Genomic DNA, 12,500 nt, shown 5'->3' with positions numbered 1-12,500 from the left:
TCCCCGCTGGCTACTTGATAAATATTATGTAGATTTTATCCTTATATTTCATTTAAAAGTTAAACCAGAATATATTCAGTGCTGAATTGTTCCGATTATACACACACGGTCGAGATGAACATGAGAAGCCCCATTTCATGGATATATAAGTGTGAACATTTGTATATGCTCTGCTGGATGCGTTGTTGTTCGGTTGGTATGTGGAGATGTTTATAATTATATTGTCTGGTTATGTTGTACCAATGATTGGAGAGCATATTATACACGCTGACCATGAAATCATTAATCATGTACGACTAAAAGTTTTTTTAAAGGAAAGCTGCCATTGTCGGAATAATACCCCAAATGAACTAGTTGTTGAAGCTGAAGGTGGCTTTATTGAATAGCATTATATAAAAAAAGGTTTATTTTATCCTCATAGTATTTTTTGACAAAAATAGTTACTGTCTGTTATTATATATCTGTTTTTTTTTTTTATAAGCATAAATCTGTCCTCAAATATCTTACGCACCGGTTATAAAAATTGTTACATGTATCTTTTCTTTGTCTGTCAATAATGGGAACGTTAAAATATAAAGAGCATTTTACGAACGCCTTCCAGCACATCCCCCAATGTTTTTGTAATCCAAATCCATTGCACTGACAGCTTTTGAGTAAGTTTCCATTAGTTCCTTTAGTTACTAAACCATTCTCACCTGCGAATTATGGCTAAGCGTGAAGTGTGGCTACCGTTCATGTTTGTGGGTAAGCATATTTGGATGCATGGTTTTCATTGACACCGCTCACTCACACTTACCTGCTACAAGATCTCCTACAGTTTTGTTTAACCTTCCTACCACATGTTTTTCACGGTTCACAATTCTTTGACAATATGCCGTCTTATTTTCTGAAACACAGTAAAAAGTTAAATTTATATCCATGAAACAATTTGGCACTTTGCTGTTACATAATATATACATAGATACACACACATACACACGCACACGCACACACGCACGCACACACAGACACCCATACACACACACAGACTCACACAAACACACACACACATGTATATATATTCATAGTTGAATCTTTTCCGAATCACGAAACGTTGGTACAAGCCAGCAGGTACTGTCTAAACCGTTTAGCAGATAGTCATAGACGGTAATATGGTTTGCAGTGAGGCTTGTTCAGTATTTGACATTGATAAGTCAAAACAATGACGAAATAACGACGTATGTCGCTCCGAAAAAGGCCCTATGTGAATTGTCTCGCCTAACAATGAATTACTTTCAGATGTATTTTACAAGTGCATCAAGAATATATTCTCTTACGCCTAAAAACCGCAACCAACCCACGACCTAACAACACACTTACTTTCATTTTTGTTTATATTCATATTTATATATATATATATATATATATATATATATATATATATATATATATATATATATATATATATATATACACATATATATAATCATATATATTCATTTGTTTGTGCGTGCGTGTGAGTGTGTGTGTGTGTGTGTGTGTGTGTGTGTGTGTGTGTGTGTGTGTGTGTGAGTGTGTGTGTGTGTGTATGTGTGTGTGTGTGTGTGTGTGTGTGAAACCGGAGAAAGTGTAACATCATTTAAGGGATTCGAGCATCAGGTTTGCTACAAATTGGATAGCTGTGCTAGACAATACACGAAAGCGACATCACAGCCATAACCATGTAAATTAGAAAACTTAACCTACTTAACCACAAACACACACACACACACACATACATATAGACATACTATAACAAGCATAGGTAACATCGGTGAAGTTGAGAAGGAAGTTTGAGATATGGGTCATCACTAGGTAGGCAGCACTACTAAGATAAAGTCAAGATTACTTTTTGTTAAGAATGCCATTCAGAAAATCTCGTGGCCCATAGTGTGCCCAAGATTGTACTAAATAAATGGATCTTGTTCAAAACGGGGGCACCAGTTTTCATTTATGTTTTATGTAGTGTTTTTGGTACCGAAAGACTTTCAAACTTTGTATACTTATCTATTTTGTGTTATAGAACAGAAAAAAATTTTTGTATTCGGATTTATTTCATGTAAAAAATTATCTTATTTCGATAATTTCAACCAATCACTGACAAGTATTCAGCTATTTACACTTACTCCTTTGGCATTTTAAGCGGTGTAAAGCGTATTTAATCTCCATTACTTCTGACATTTTGCAGAGGCAACACACGTGTGTTCGTTTTCCCTAACCCTAACCCTAACCCTAATTGACTTGCTCCTTCCCTCAAAAACCATGCCTTGTGCCTATAATAGAAAGGTTTATTAGCTACTGCCAATATGCTTCAGCCATTTTTTGACAAGGAAATAATAATTTTATCACCGCCGAGAATCGTTTGTTTACGTAGTCAGCACTTAATTTTTACGGCTGAATGGACGTCAGTCATTGGTTGAAATTACAGAAATACGACAACTTTAACATGAAATAACTTGCGATGTACGTTTTTTTGTTAAGAAGACTAAGAGAAAAAGATGTTTTATATGACACATTCTACCAGTGTCCCAAGTTTCAAAGTGTTTCGTTAAGAAAATACTGGTGCCCCCGTTTTGAACAAGATCCAAATAAATATATATTGTACATATATATTATTTCTCTTTATGCATATATACATTTATGTGTGTGTGTGTGTGTGTGTGTGTGTGTGCGCGCGCGTTTGTGTTTGTATGTGCGCGTGTGTGTGCATATTTGTGTGTGTGCATGTTTGTAGGTATGTATTTATGTATGTATTTGTAGTGATACTTGGTATTGCCTACATGGTAAATATGTAGAACCCCTACTCTTTGTTTGTATATTGAATTCAACTAATTCCGCGAATATAAATATATACCGCTCATGCGAATTTATCTGGCGTTTAAAAATGTATTGACTTAGTTCCTTTTTGATAAATATCACAAACAAGAGAATGATTTTCTTTTTATAATTATGAACGTTATCGTAAACTTCATGTTCAAAAAAATTTCTCTCAAAAATGTCATTAAATTATGAATTGTTAAATTCAATAACAAATTAAAAGAGCGCTAGCGCTAAACTGCAGCGGGTCAGTGAACAACAACAAAAAAAAAACACGGATATTGAGTATGTACGGTTGATAATGCAAGCATTATTTATGAATTATGGATAGAGGGATTTCGTGGGAGACATAAAAAAAAAACGTTAATTATACACAAAAACGTATTTATTAAAAAGATATGCCTTGTTTGAAAAATTATAAGGAAATAAATTTCAGGGAATTCAGTTGTCAAATATTTGAAAATAGGTTTATCTTTTGTTAAAGTAAAAATCACTTAATTTATGGAAAGATTTTAGTTTTTAGTGTTTGAAACAAAATCATATTCATTATCAAGCACTCGATGGCAACACAGAAATTGGAAAAGTATTTTTAGAGAGTAGTTTTTCCTAAGTGTTGTTGTTGTCCTGGTGACAGTTTATGTACATATATTACTTCAGGCAAACCGTTGAACCTGTTTCGTCCTTTGTTCTAGATATTAAATCTCTAATTAAGGACCAGATGTAATTAAGCTCTGATCAGTTGCTCACTCTTTATGCATGTCAATTACCACACACACGCACGCACACACATATACATAAATGACTAACCTCCTATTACGCATATATATATATATATATATATATATATATATATATATATACGTGATATGATGTTAGTCATACAAACGCAAATTCGCAATCCACATCCAAAAGTTCATCGTCGAAACATCTCTGCCTCTTCTACCACTTCTTTAGCGTTTTCTGTTCTGAACCAGAGAGCTGAGTAGTACTTCCTGATTATCGCAAACACTAATACCTCCTGTCATCATCTAAACTCATCACACTCAACTTCATAAGCTGCATCACCCACACCTTTCTCTGGACATCGACCAACAGAAGTTTACGATGAATTCCAACTATTGTAATCACAACAGTTTGACTAGGGATCTTTAATAGCAAAGAGTGCCAACGCTATTCTTCTGGTTAAATATTATAATAGATACATCAAATTTTCTGAAGATTTATTATGCCTTTACTGACGTTTTGGTTCAATACGTGTGGTTGGACAACCAGCCGGGATGTGGGGCGTTTCCATTGTGACAACATTACTGTATTATGCCCGTGCACAAAACATCACAAGTGGCGCATTAAGCATGACTGTAAATAGATTCAATAAGAGAGAAAATTCACTGTTAAAGGAAAATGTAGCTCTGTAAAGGGTTTTTGCGAAATTTTTCTTAGTAATCAAAGTTAAGTTCATTTTTTTTGTATAGATGGAAGAGGTTAAGAGTCATTAGGTTAGGTTCTTCTAAATATAGATTCTGCAAAATAGGAAACAGTCAGACCTGGAATAGAGAGGGTACGTTATTGATGAGGTCATGAATGGCGACAAAAGGATTCTGACGAAGCTAGCCAATTGACCGACCCAACGATTAATCAAACAATCCATCACTTAATTAGTAAAGTCTTCAATTAGGTGACTAGAAATAACAAAGGAGTAAAATAGAACAAGTGCCTGTGTTTATTATTGTCATAATGACCTTCCAAAGATACAATAATTCTTCTAAATAAAACTACATTGAGACACATTCTTCATCAGATCTCCTACGATGCAGAAGCTTGAAAGACTTGTCTCCGAAATCGATAAAATATCAATCAATGTTGTACTGGATCTAGACAAAAGAACTTAACACAAATAAAACAGAAACTACGTGGACCAGCATATGTCCTTACAAGTATACATGTCCAAGTATGCATTCAATTCTCTCACTACATCCATATACTTTCCGATCTATTTTATTTCATTGACCTCCAGTCAGCATTCTTGTGACCTTCCATATTTTGTTCTTCTTCTCAATAAACAACCATCTACAGTCTCCGTGCTTCTATTCAATAGTCAGTTTACACTGGGAAATCCTATCAGATCTTACAAGAATCGATTTTAGTAACATCTTTTGCCTTTTGTCCGAAGTAGTTTCCAACTGCTTCCAAACCATATGATTGCAATACACATTCTATATCTGTCTACTATTGCTCTCGTCATATTAGTCATTGTCGTCGTCGTCGTCGTCGTCATCACAAGCATCACGATGACCATCACCATTTCTTTCAGCATCAGTATCACTACCATGATTTATTGATATCATTATTGTTCTTATGATTGTCGTTATCCTTAGCATCATCATAAGTGGGTTGGTGGATTGGCAGACTGTGTAGCGTACACAACAAAATACTTTCGAGTTTATGGTTACGTCTCTTTACATCCTGAGTTCGATCGCTGCCCAAATCGACTTTGTTCTCCATTTTCGTTTTTTTTTTTTTTTTTCCTAGGTCAATATTATAAATACTCGTAAACTTCTTAGTAAATTTATCCCACTGTTCCTTCCGAATTATGTTTAAATTTCTACCGGCATTGCCTACTGATTTTTTCTTTCTTTTACATTTGTATACACACACGACAAATATGGTAACAGATAGTAGAGAGAATTAAATCCATTCTAGAATTTGACTGGTAGATTATTCTAACCACCCAAGAATTATGAAAACAGAGATATCAACAGGAACCCAAAAAGCTGTAACTAAATACCATAAATTATTTTGTTCGATGCTCTAATATTTCTGTTAATAGGCACGGATCCAACTTTCCGAAAACATTTCTTTTTTTTGTGTGTGTGTGTGCGAGGACAACGTCAAATAAAACAACTGGTCGAAAATAAAACCATAAGCACCATTTGTTTTTCTTTCGCGTTTGTCAACCTTGTTACCGATAGATTTTTAGTTCCTGGAAGCTATCTGTAAGGAATAGTATAAATAAATATATTTGGTCTATCTTGGAAAATCCTTTGCTTCAAAGAGCCAAATTATGATTTAGTTCTTCGAAGAGCACAAGGCATAAAGCACACGTCATGTCATTTGTTGGAAGGAGTTAGTCGATAAATTTACCTTCCTTTTATCATTTTCTGGAGTTGTCGAGTTCATTAATTCCTGAGAATTTGTCTATCCGTGTTTGGTCTAATTTTCTAATCCCAATTTTTGTTTTTTCATGTAGCATGATGTTAGTGCTTTTTGCTACTTTTACTATCTTCAAGGTTTTTCTGGTGCATGCTTCAAACTGACTTTCATAGCCATTTTTCAGATAAATCCATGTACTGTCTGCAGTACTATTTCCAGTTATTCATCATTAGCAGCATACAGCTTGAATCAACAACAGCATCAGAAACACATTACATAATAGTAACAATTTTATATTAATAAAAGTGAAAACAAATGTCTTGCAGACTACTTACGGCCAAGCGAACATTTCCTCCATAACCCCATCCTGCTAAATCGGTACTCAACCACCATTTCTGTCTTTGGGTCGATAACGAGAGGCTCTTTCACGTATATCCAGAAATCTGTGGAAAGGCTTATGGAGAGAGTTACCACTGTCATTGAAGCAAGTGTGAGGGTCAGTAAGGACAAACGGCGACGTTTCGATCCCATGCTGGATCATAAGACCAGTTGGATGGCTTAGTGTTCTTCTTCTTTATTTTCACTCTCTTTTCTTTTTCCTGTCGACGGAAAAAATAAAAGAATAAAATTGAAAATAATTATTTATGAAATAGCATATAAAACAGAGATATAATTGTTAGGTGGTATTAATTGTGTGTATTATATATTATGTCAGTAATACATTCATCGTGGAGTTAATAAATTAATTCTTTACATAAGTAAAGGGCGAGAAATTTAGTGTAGGGGAATTGTCGATTGGATCGAACCCACTACTTGACTATTTAATTTTATCAAATCTTACTACATCATGAAATCATCCCAACACCCTTCTTTAATAGAATGGGGAAAGTAATTTTCTTCTGAGTGGAGGCTATAACGAAAGAAGTTGTGTGACAGAGGCAGACACGGCTGAAAGGTTTGAGGAGAGATACCTTTATCTTCAATCAAATCTAATCGATGTAATCAACTGTAGCTTATTTGATCAAACTCGGAAGAAATTCAAAACAGAATTCAACGGGATTTGAACTCAGAACGTAAAGGAAAGCGTCTGAAGACCACCAGAGATTATTATATTCTCAGGTTTGGGGGGTAATACATTATCGGATGTATTATACAGGGTGTCCACAATGTCTGGCTACATGAGTAAATAAAATCATAGCATAAACAATTAAATATAAGAAATAATAATTTCTTAAAGTATGTGTTAATCCTCATGTGGGGACATGGAGTAAATAAAATCATAACATAAACAATTAAATATAAGAAATAATAATTTCTTAAAGTATGTGTTAATCCCCATGTACCCAGACTTTGTGGACACCCTGTATATGGACAATTTTAGTTTCCTTTCTATTTGTACCAAATGCTTTAGGAAAGAAAGTAATTGACTCTCTTCTCTTTTAAGCTGTTTCACTGGTAGGGGGTTAAAGCGTTGGGCTCACGGTCATAAGTGCACCGGTTTGATTTCTACTCAAAAGGGCATGTTGTGTCCTTGAGCAAGGCTCTTCATTTCACTTGGCTCCAGCCTACTCAGCTGCAAATGAGTACAAGTGAAATATTGAAGCAATCCTATCACACACCATCTATGAATCCTTACTGTCCCGCTTGATAAGGAGATAGGAAGTCCTAATGTGGATGCTTGTGTCTGCTCGCGACTAGACAGGCACCTGAAGCAATTAGCAAAGGCAAGCTACATGCTTTGCTATGTTTCGCGATGTTTCAGCACAAGCTCTGATAGAAATATAAAAGATCAATGTATTGTCTAGAATCTTGTTAGATCTTCAGTTTTACAGAAGAATTTTAGCCAGAAGTTGAAGTAAAGAGAATTATGGTTAATATATTTGTTTGTTTTCTTTTTAATGATACTATAACATATTGCTTCTATTATTCAACTTCTACGACATCATAGAATATAGCAAAACTGGTGCTTTGAAAAAAATTCTCAGGTCTAATTCCTTAGTAAAATGAAGTAATCTCCTTCCCAAGTTATAGACTCATAGAGACGGTCCCCCAGTTTCCATGACAAATATATACCCCCCTCTTGAACGGGGTGAGGGGTGGTCCATCGCAGGATTACTCATTTTGTCAGTTGAGTGGACTGGAGCAACGTGAAATGGAGTGTTTTGCTCAAGAACACATGTTACCCAGTTCAGGAATTGTAACCACAATCTTACGATTATGAGCCCAGCACTCTAACCACTAAGCCACGCGCATTCACTGTAATTCCTCACCAATATGACATTTTGCGTAAGGCGACGAGCTGCAAGAATCGTTATCACGCCGGACAAAATGCACAGTGACATTTCGTACGTCTTTATATTCTGAGTTCAAATTCCGACGAGGACGACCTTGGATCAAAATTTGAAACCAATGATACTATAACTAATTGCTTCTGTTATTCAAATTCTACCTTTTCATAGAAAATAGGAATGCTAGTGCTTTGAAGAATTTTCAGATTTAATTCCATACTAATATGAAAATTTTGGTTACTGTCATGAAAATGTAATTTTCAACTAAAATTTTATAAAGAATTCTATTTCTTTTTTCCGAGGAAGAAGAAGGTTTTATTATATTTTTTATAGAATATAAAAATTCTGATACAATGTACGATTGAAGTTGAATAAAATTATGAATGTCTTTGGAATAAATAATTAGGCAAGTAATTAAATAAATGAATAATAAAATATCCTCAGATTTTAGAGTAATAAATATAATTAGGTGTGCAAAGGAACGAGACATATAAACAAAAAAGAAAAAAATAACATACACATACGAACACAGCTCACACGAACATACGAAAATATACAAGAAAAGTTAACTAAATTACGAAATATAAAGGATTAACGAAGAATAAGAAATAAAGAAAATGATTAAAATACAGAGAGAATGAAAAACTAAAGAAAATAAAGAAAGAAGGAACGAAGGAAGGAAGAAGGGAAGAACGACATAAAAGGAGGGAAGAAATGCATTGAAAGTAACAAGAATGATTGGTGATTAAAATATAATTGTTATAAAAATATAGAAATAATACAAGAATATAAATAGTTTTTAAAAAGTATACCAGGTAATTAGGCCGACTTGTATGTGCGTGTGTATGTGTGCGTGTGTATGTGTGCGTGTGTATGTGTGCGTGTGTGCGTATTTGTATTTTTATTCCTATTTATATAAATATGCATTTATATTTGCATATATGTGTATGTATACATGTATATATATATGTGTGTGTGTGTGTGTGTGTGTGTGTGTGTGTGTGTATGTATATATATATTTACACACATATATACATATATATGTAATGTATATATATATATATATATATATATATATATATATACATACATATATATATATATATATATGTGTGTGTGTGTGTGTGTGTGCGTGTGTACAAAATCATAATTAAGGGTATCAAAAAGATACTATCATGTTAGGTATAGCAATCAAAACTTGACTCTAAAACCACACCAAATATTCATACACTACCAAATATGAATATTTGATGTGGTTTTAGAGTCAAATTTTGACTGCATGGTAGTATCTTTTAGATATCCTTAATTATAATTTTAATAATAGTTATTACCTATGAGGTTTTTATTCCCACGGTAGCCACCTAATATGATCGGTATTTTAAATAACGAACTTATCCTTATTTATATAAATTTATATATATGTACAATAAGAAAGAGAGAGAGAAAAAGAGAAAGAGGAAAGGGCGTTAAAGAAAAGAACAAAAGAAGGAAGAGCTAATTAAATGAAAGTACGACTAAAGAAAGAAAGAAAGAAAGAAAGAAAGAAAGGAAGAAAGAAAAGAAAGGAAGAAGAAAAGAAAGAAAGAAGAAAAGAAAGAAAGAAGAAAAGAAAGAAAGAAGAAAAGAAAGAAAGAAGAAAAGAAAGAAAGAAGAAAAGAAAGAAAGAAGAAAAGAAAGAAAGAAGAAAAGAAAGAAAGAAGAAAAGAAAGAAAGAAGAAAAGAAAGAAAGAAGGGAGGAATTATGTTCACAGGTATTCGTTTCCTTTTAATGATGCTGTGACAGATGCCGTTGATTTAATTCTATTTAAAATATACGAATTTTCCTGCTTCGAAGAAATCTGAGATCTAATTCCTTGTCAGCATAAAAGTTATGGAGTTATCCTGAAAATGTAATTTTAAACAAAAAAAAAAAAAAAAATCGTAAAGAATTCTCAATTTATTTTAGGGATGGATGAGTTTTGTTGCTATTAAATACATTCTTTTTTTTTTATTTTTTTTTATATGCTGTATGGTAGTGAGCTGGCAGAATCGTTAGCGCGCTGGACAACATTCTTAGCGGTATTTAGCACATCACTACATTCTGAGTTCAAATTCCGCCGAGGTCACTTTGCCTTTCATCCCTTCGGAGTCGATAAATTAAGCACCAGTGAAACACTGGGGTCGATGTAATCGACGAGTCCCCCCGCCCAGTAGAAAGAATTATTATATACAGATTTTTTAATGGTTTAAGGCGGCAAGCTGAGAGAATCGCTGGCATGCCGGACGAAATGCTTAGCGGTATTTCGTCTGTCTTTACGTTCTGAGTTCAAATTCCGCCAAAGTCGACTTTGCTTTTCAACCTTTCAGGGTTGAGGAAATAAGTACCATTGGTGCACTCTAATCAATGTAATCGACTAGCCACCTCCCTTCAAAATCCCAGGCTTTGTGCTTATAGTAGAAAAGATTATTGAATATAGTCTTTTTATGTTTCAAGGCGGCCTGCTGGCAGAATCGTTAGCACGCCTTGCAAACTGCTTTGCATCATTTCGACCGCCTTTACGTTCTGAGTTCAAATTTCCTTGCGGTCGACTTCGCTTTTCAACATCTCGGGGGCGATAAAATAAGTGCCAATTGAGAATCGACTACCCTGCTTCCGCAGAGTTTCAGGTCTTATGCTTGTAATAGAATGGATTATCATAAGTAGTTTCTTATTTTGTTAACGCGGTGAGCTAGCAAAATCGCTAGCACGCCGGACAGATTTCAGATTCCGGTTAGGTTGTCTTGGCTTCTCATCCTTTCTGTCTTCGTAAAATAAGTACTAATTGAGTACTGGAACAGGAGTTAATGAAATCGACTAGATACCCCACCCCACCCACTAAATTTCAGACCTTGTGTCTAGAGTAGAAAAGATTATTATATTTGGCTTTAAGTCGACGAGCTGGTAGAATCGCCAGCGGTGGCGGAAAGACATATTTTTGTTCCGACTATTTACGGTCTTATTCAAATCGTGGCAAAGTCAACATTACATTTCATCTTTTCAGCGTGAATAAAATAAAGTACCAGTAAAATACTGGCTTCGTTAGAATCGATTAATCTCCATCGCTTGAAAATTTTTGGCCTTGTACCCGAGTTTTAGAAACCATTTTTATAATTTGTTTTGTTTTTAGTTTTTGTTTTTCCATTGAAAAACCAAAATTTCTAATCCAGTGAAAGAATTGAAGTTGAATAATTATGATGAATGTCTTTGAAATAAATAATTTGCGAAGTAATTAAATAATTGTAGAAAATAGCTTTAGATATTAAACTAATAAATAGAACATGGTGAGGTGAGGTGCAGTAGATAAATAGAAATGAATAGATATATAGAATATGAAAAATTAAAGAAAAGATACCGAAACTGTAGAAAAAAACCCTTAGAAGATTAAAGAATGAGAGAAAGTAAAAATAACTGATAGAGAGTGAATAAAACTAAAAAAAGAACGAATTAAAGAAAGAACGAAATGAAGAAAAAGAAGAACAACGATAGATTCCATGCAATTATAGAAGACTGAAGTAAATGAATAACAAAAAGTAGAGAAATAGTAAAGAAAAACTGAAATTTTTCAAAAGAAAGCAAGTAAAGAAAAGAAGGAATGAAAGAGAAGAGTAATGAAAGAATAATAAAAAAAGAAAGATAAAACGAAATTTAAATAATACAAAACAAAATAAAAAACGAAAGAAAAGCCAAAGAAAGAAAGAGAGAGGAAAAGAAAGCAACAAAAAAAGTGGAATGAAAATTCTAGAAGAGTAGTAAAGAACATGAATCAGATAATCTAAGTTTCAGGGGTAAAACCCCTCAAAAACGGGGCAAATGACAGCAAGAAAAAGATAGAGAAAAAAGAGAGACCAATAAAGGAACTAGAGAAGGTATTGTTATAGAAAGTGAAGGTCACAAACCACAGAAAACTTTGTCAATGGAAAATCATATTTGTGTTTAGTGTTATTTCATTAGTTACTGTGATAGATTCCGTGAGGTTTTATGGTGTAGTGGGACTTGTGTAGGATTAATGATGGATAATGTAGATAGATAGATAGATAGATGGCGAGAGAGACAGGTGGACAGACAGAAGTGTAGAAAGAAACATCAGTCAAACAGATGGACAGGCCTATGTTAGATATCCGTACAGGCAGACGAACAGAGAGAGAGCGAGAGCGAGAGGGAGATCAAATAGATAGGCAGGTATCAGCCAGGCAGCTGATGTTAATTAT

General features: G+C 34.0%; 1 protein-coding gene across 5 annotated transcripts in view; it reads right to left on the bottom strand.

The window, feature by feature from the left end:
* Positions 1–12,500, bottom strand: part of LOC128248758 (voltage-dependent calcium channel gamma-7 subunit) — a 76,587-nt gene that overhangs the window by 4,552 nt on the left and 59,535 nt on the right. For 2 of the 5 annotated variants that reach the window (XM_089357512.1, XM_089357513.1), the window contains exons 2-4: positions 6,321–6,584; positions 4,075–4,191; positions 797–886 (exon numbers count right to left, since the gene is read on the bottom strand). In XM_089357512.1, coding sequence (XP_089213638.1) covers positions 797–886; positions 4,075–4,129 — 145 coding nt within the window. In that variant the 5' untranslated portion in view covers positions 4,130–4,191; positions 6,321–6,584. Of the gene's footprint in view, positions 1–796; positions 887–4,074; positions 4,192–6,320; positions 6,585–9,604; positions 9,649–12,500 lie in introns of those variants that run through there. The other 3 variants (XM_089357514.1, XM_089357510.1, XM_089357511.1) reach the window with 2 other exon arrangements.

The sequence above is a fragment of the Octopus bimaculoides genome, chromosome 9 (assembly GCF_046866305.1).
Source record: "Octopus bimaculoides isolate indiv1 chromosome 9, ASM4686630v1, whole genome shotgun sequence".
Taxonomy (NCBI): Eukaryota; Metazoa; Mollusca; class Cephalopoda; order Octopoda; family Octopodidae; genus Octopus; species Octopus bimaculoides.
This window is presented reverse-complemented; position numbering and strand designations above follow the sequence as displayed.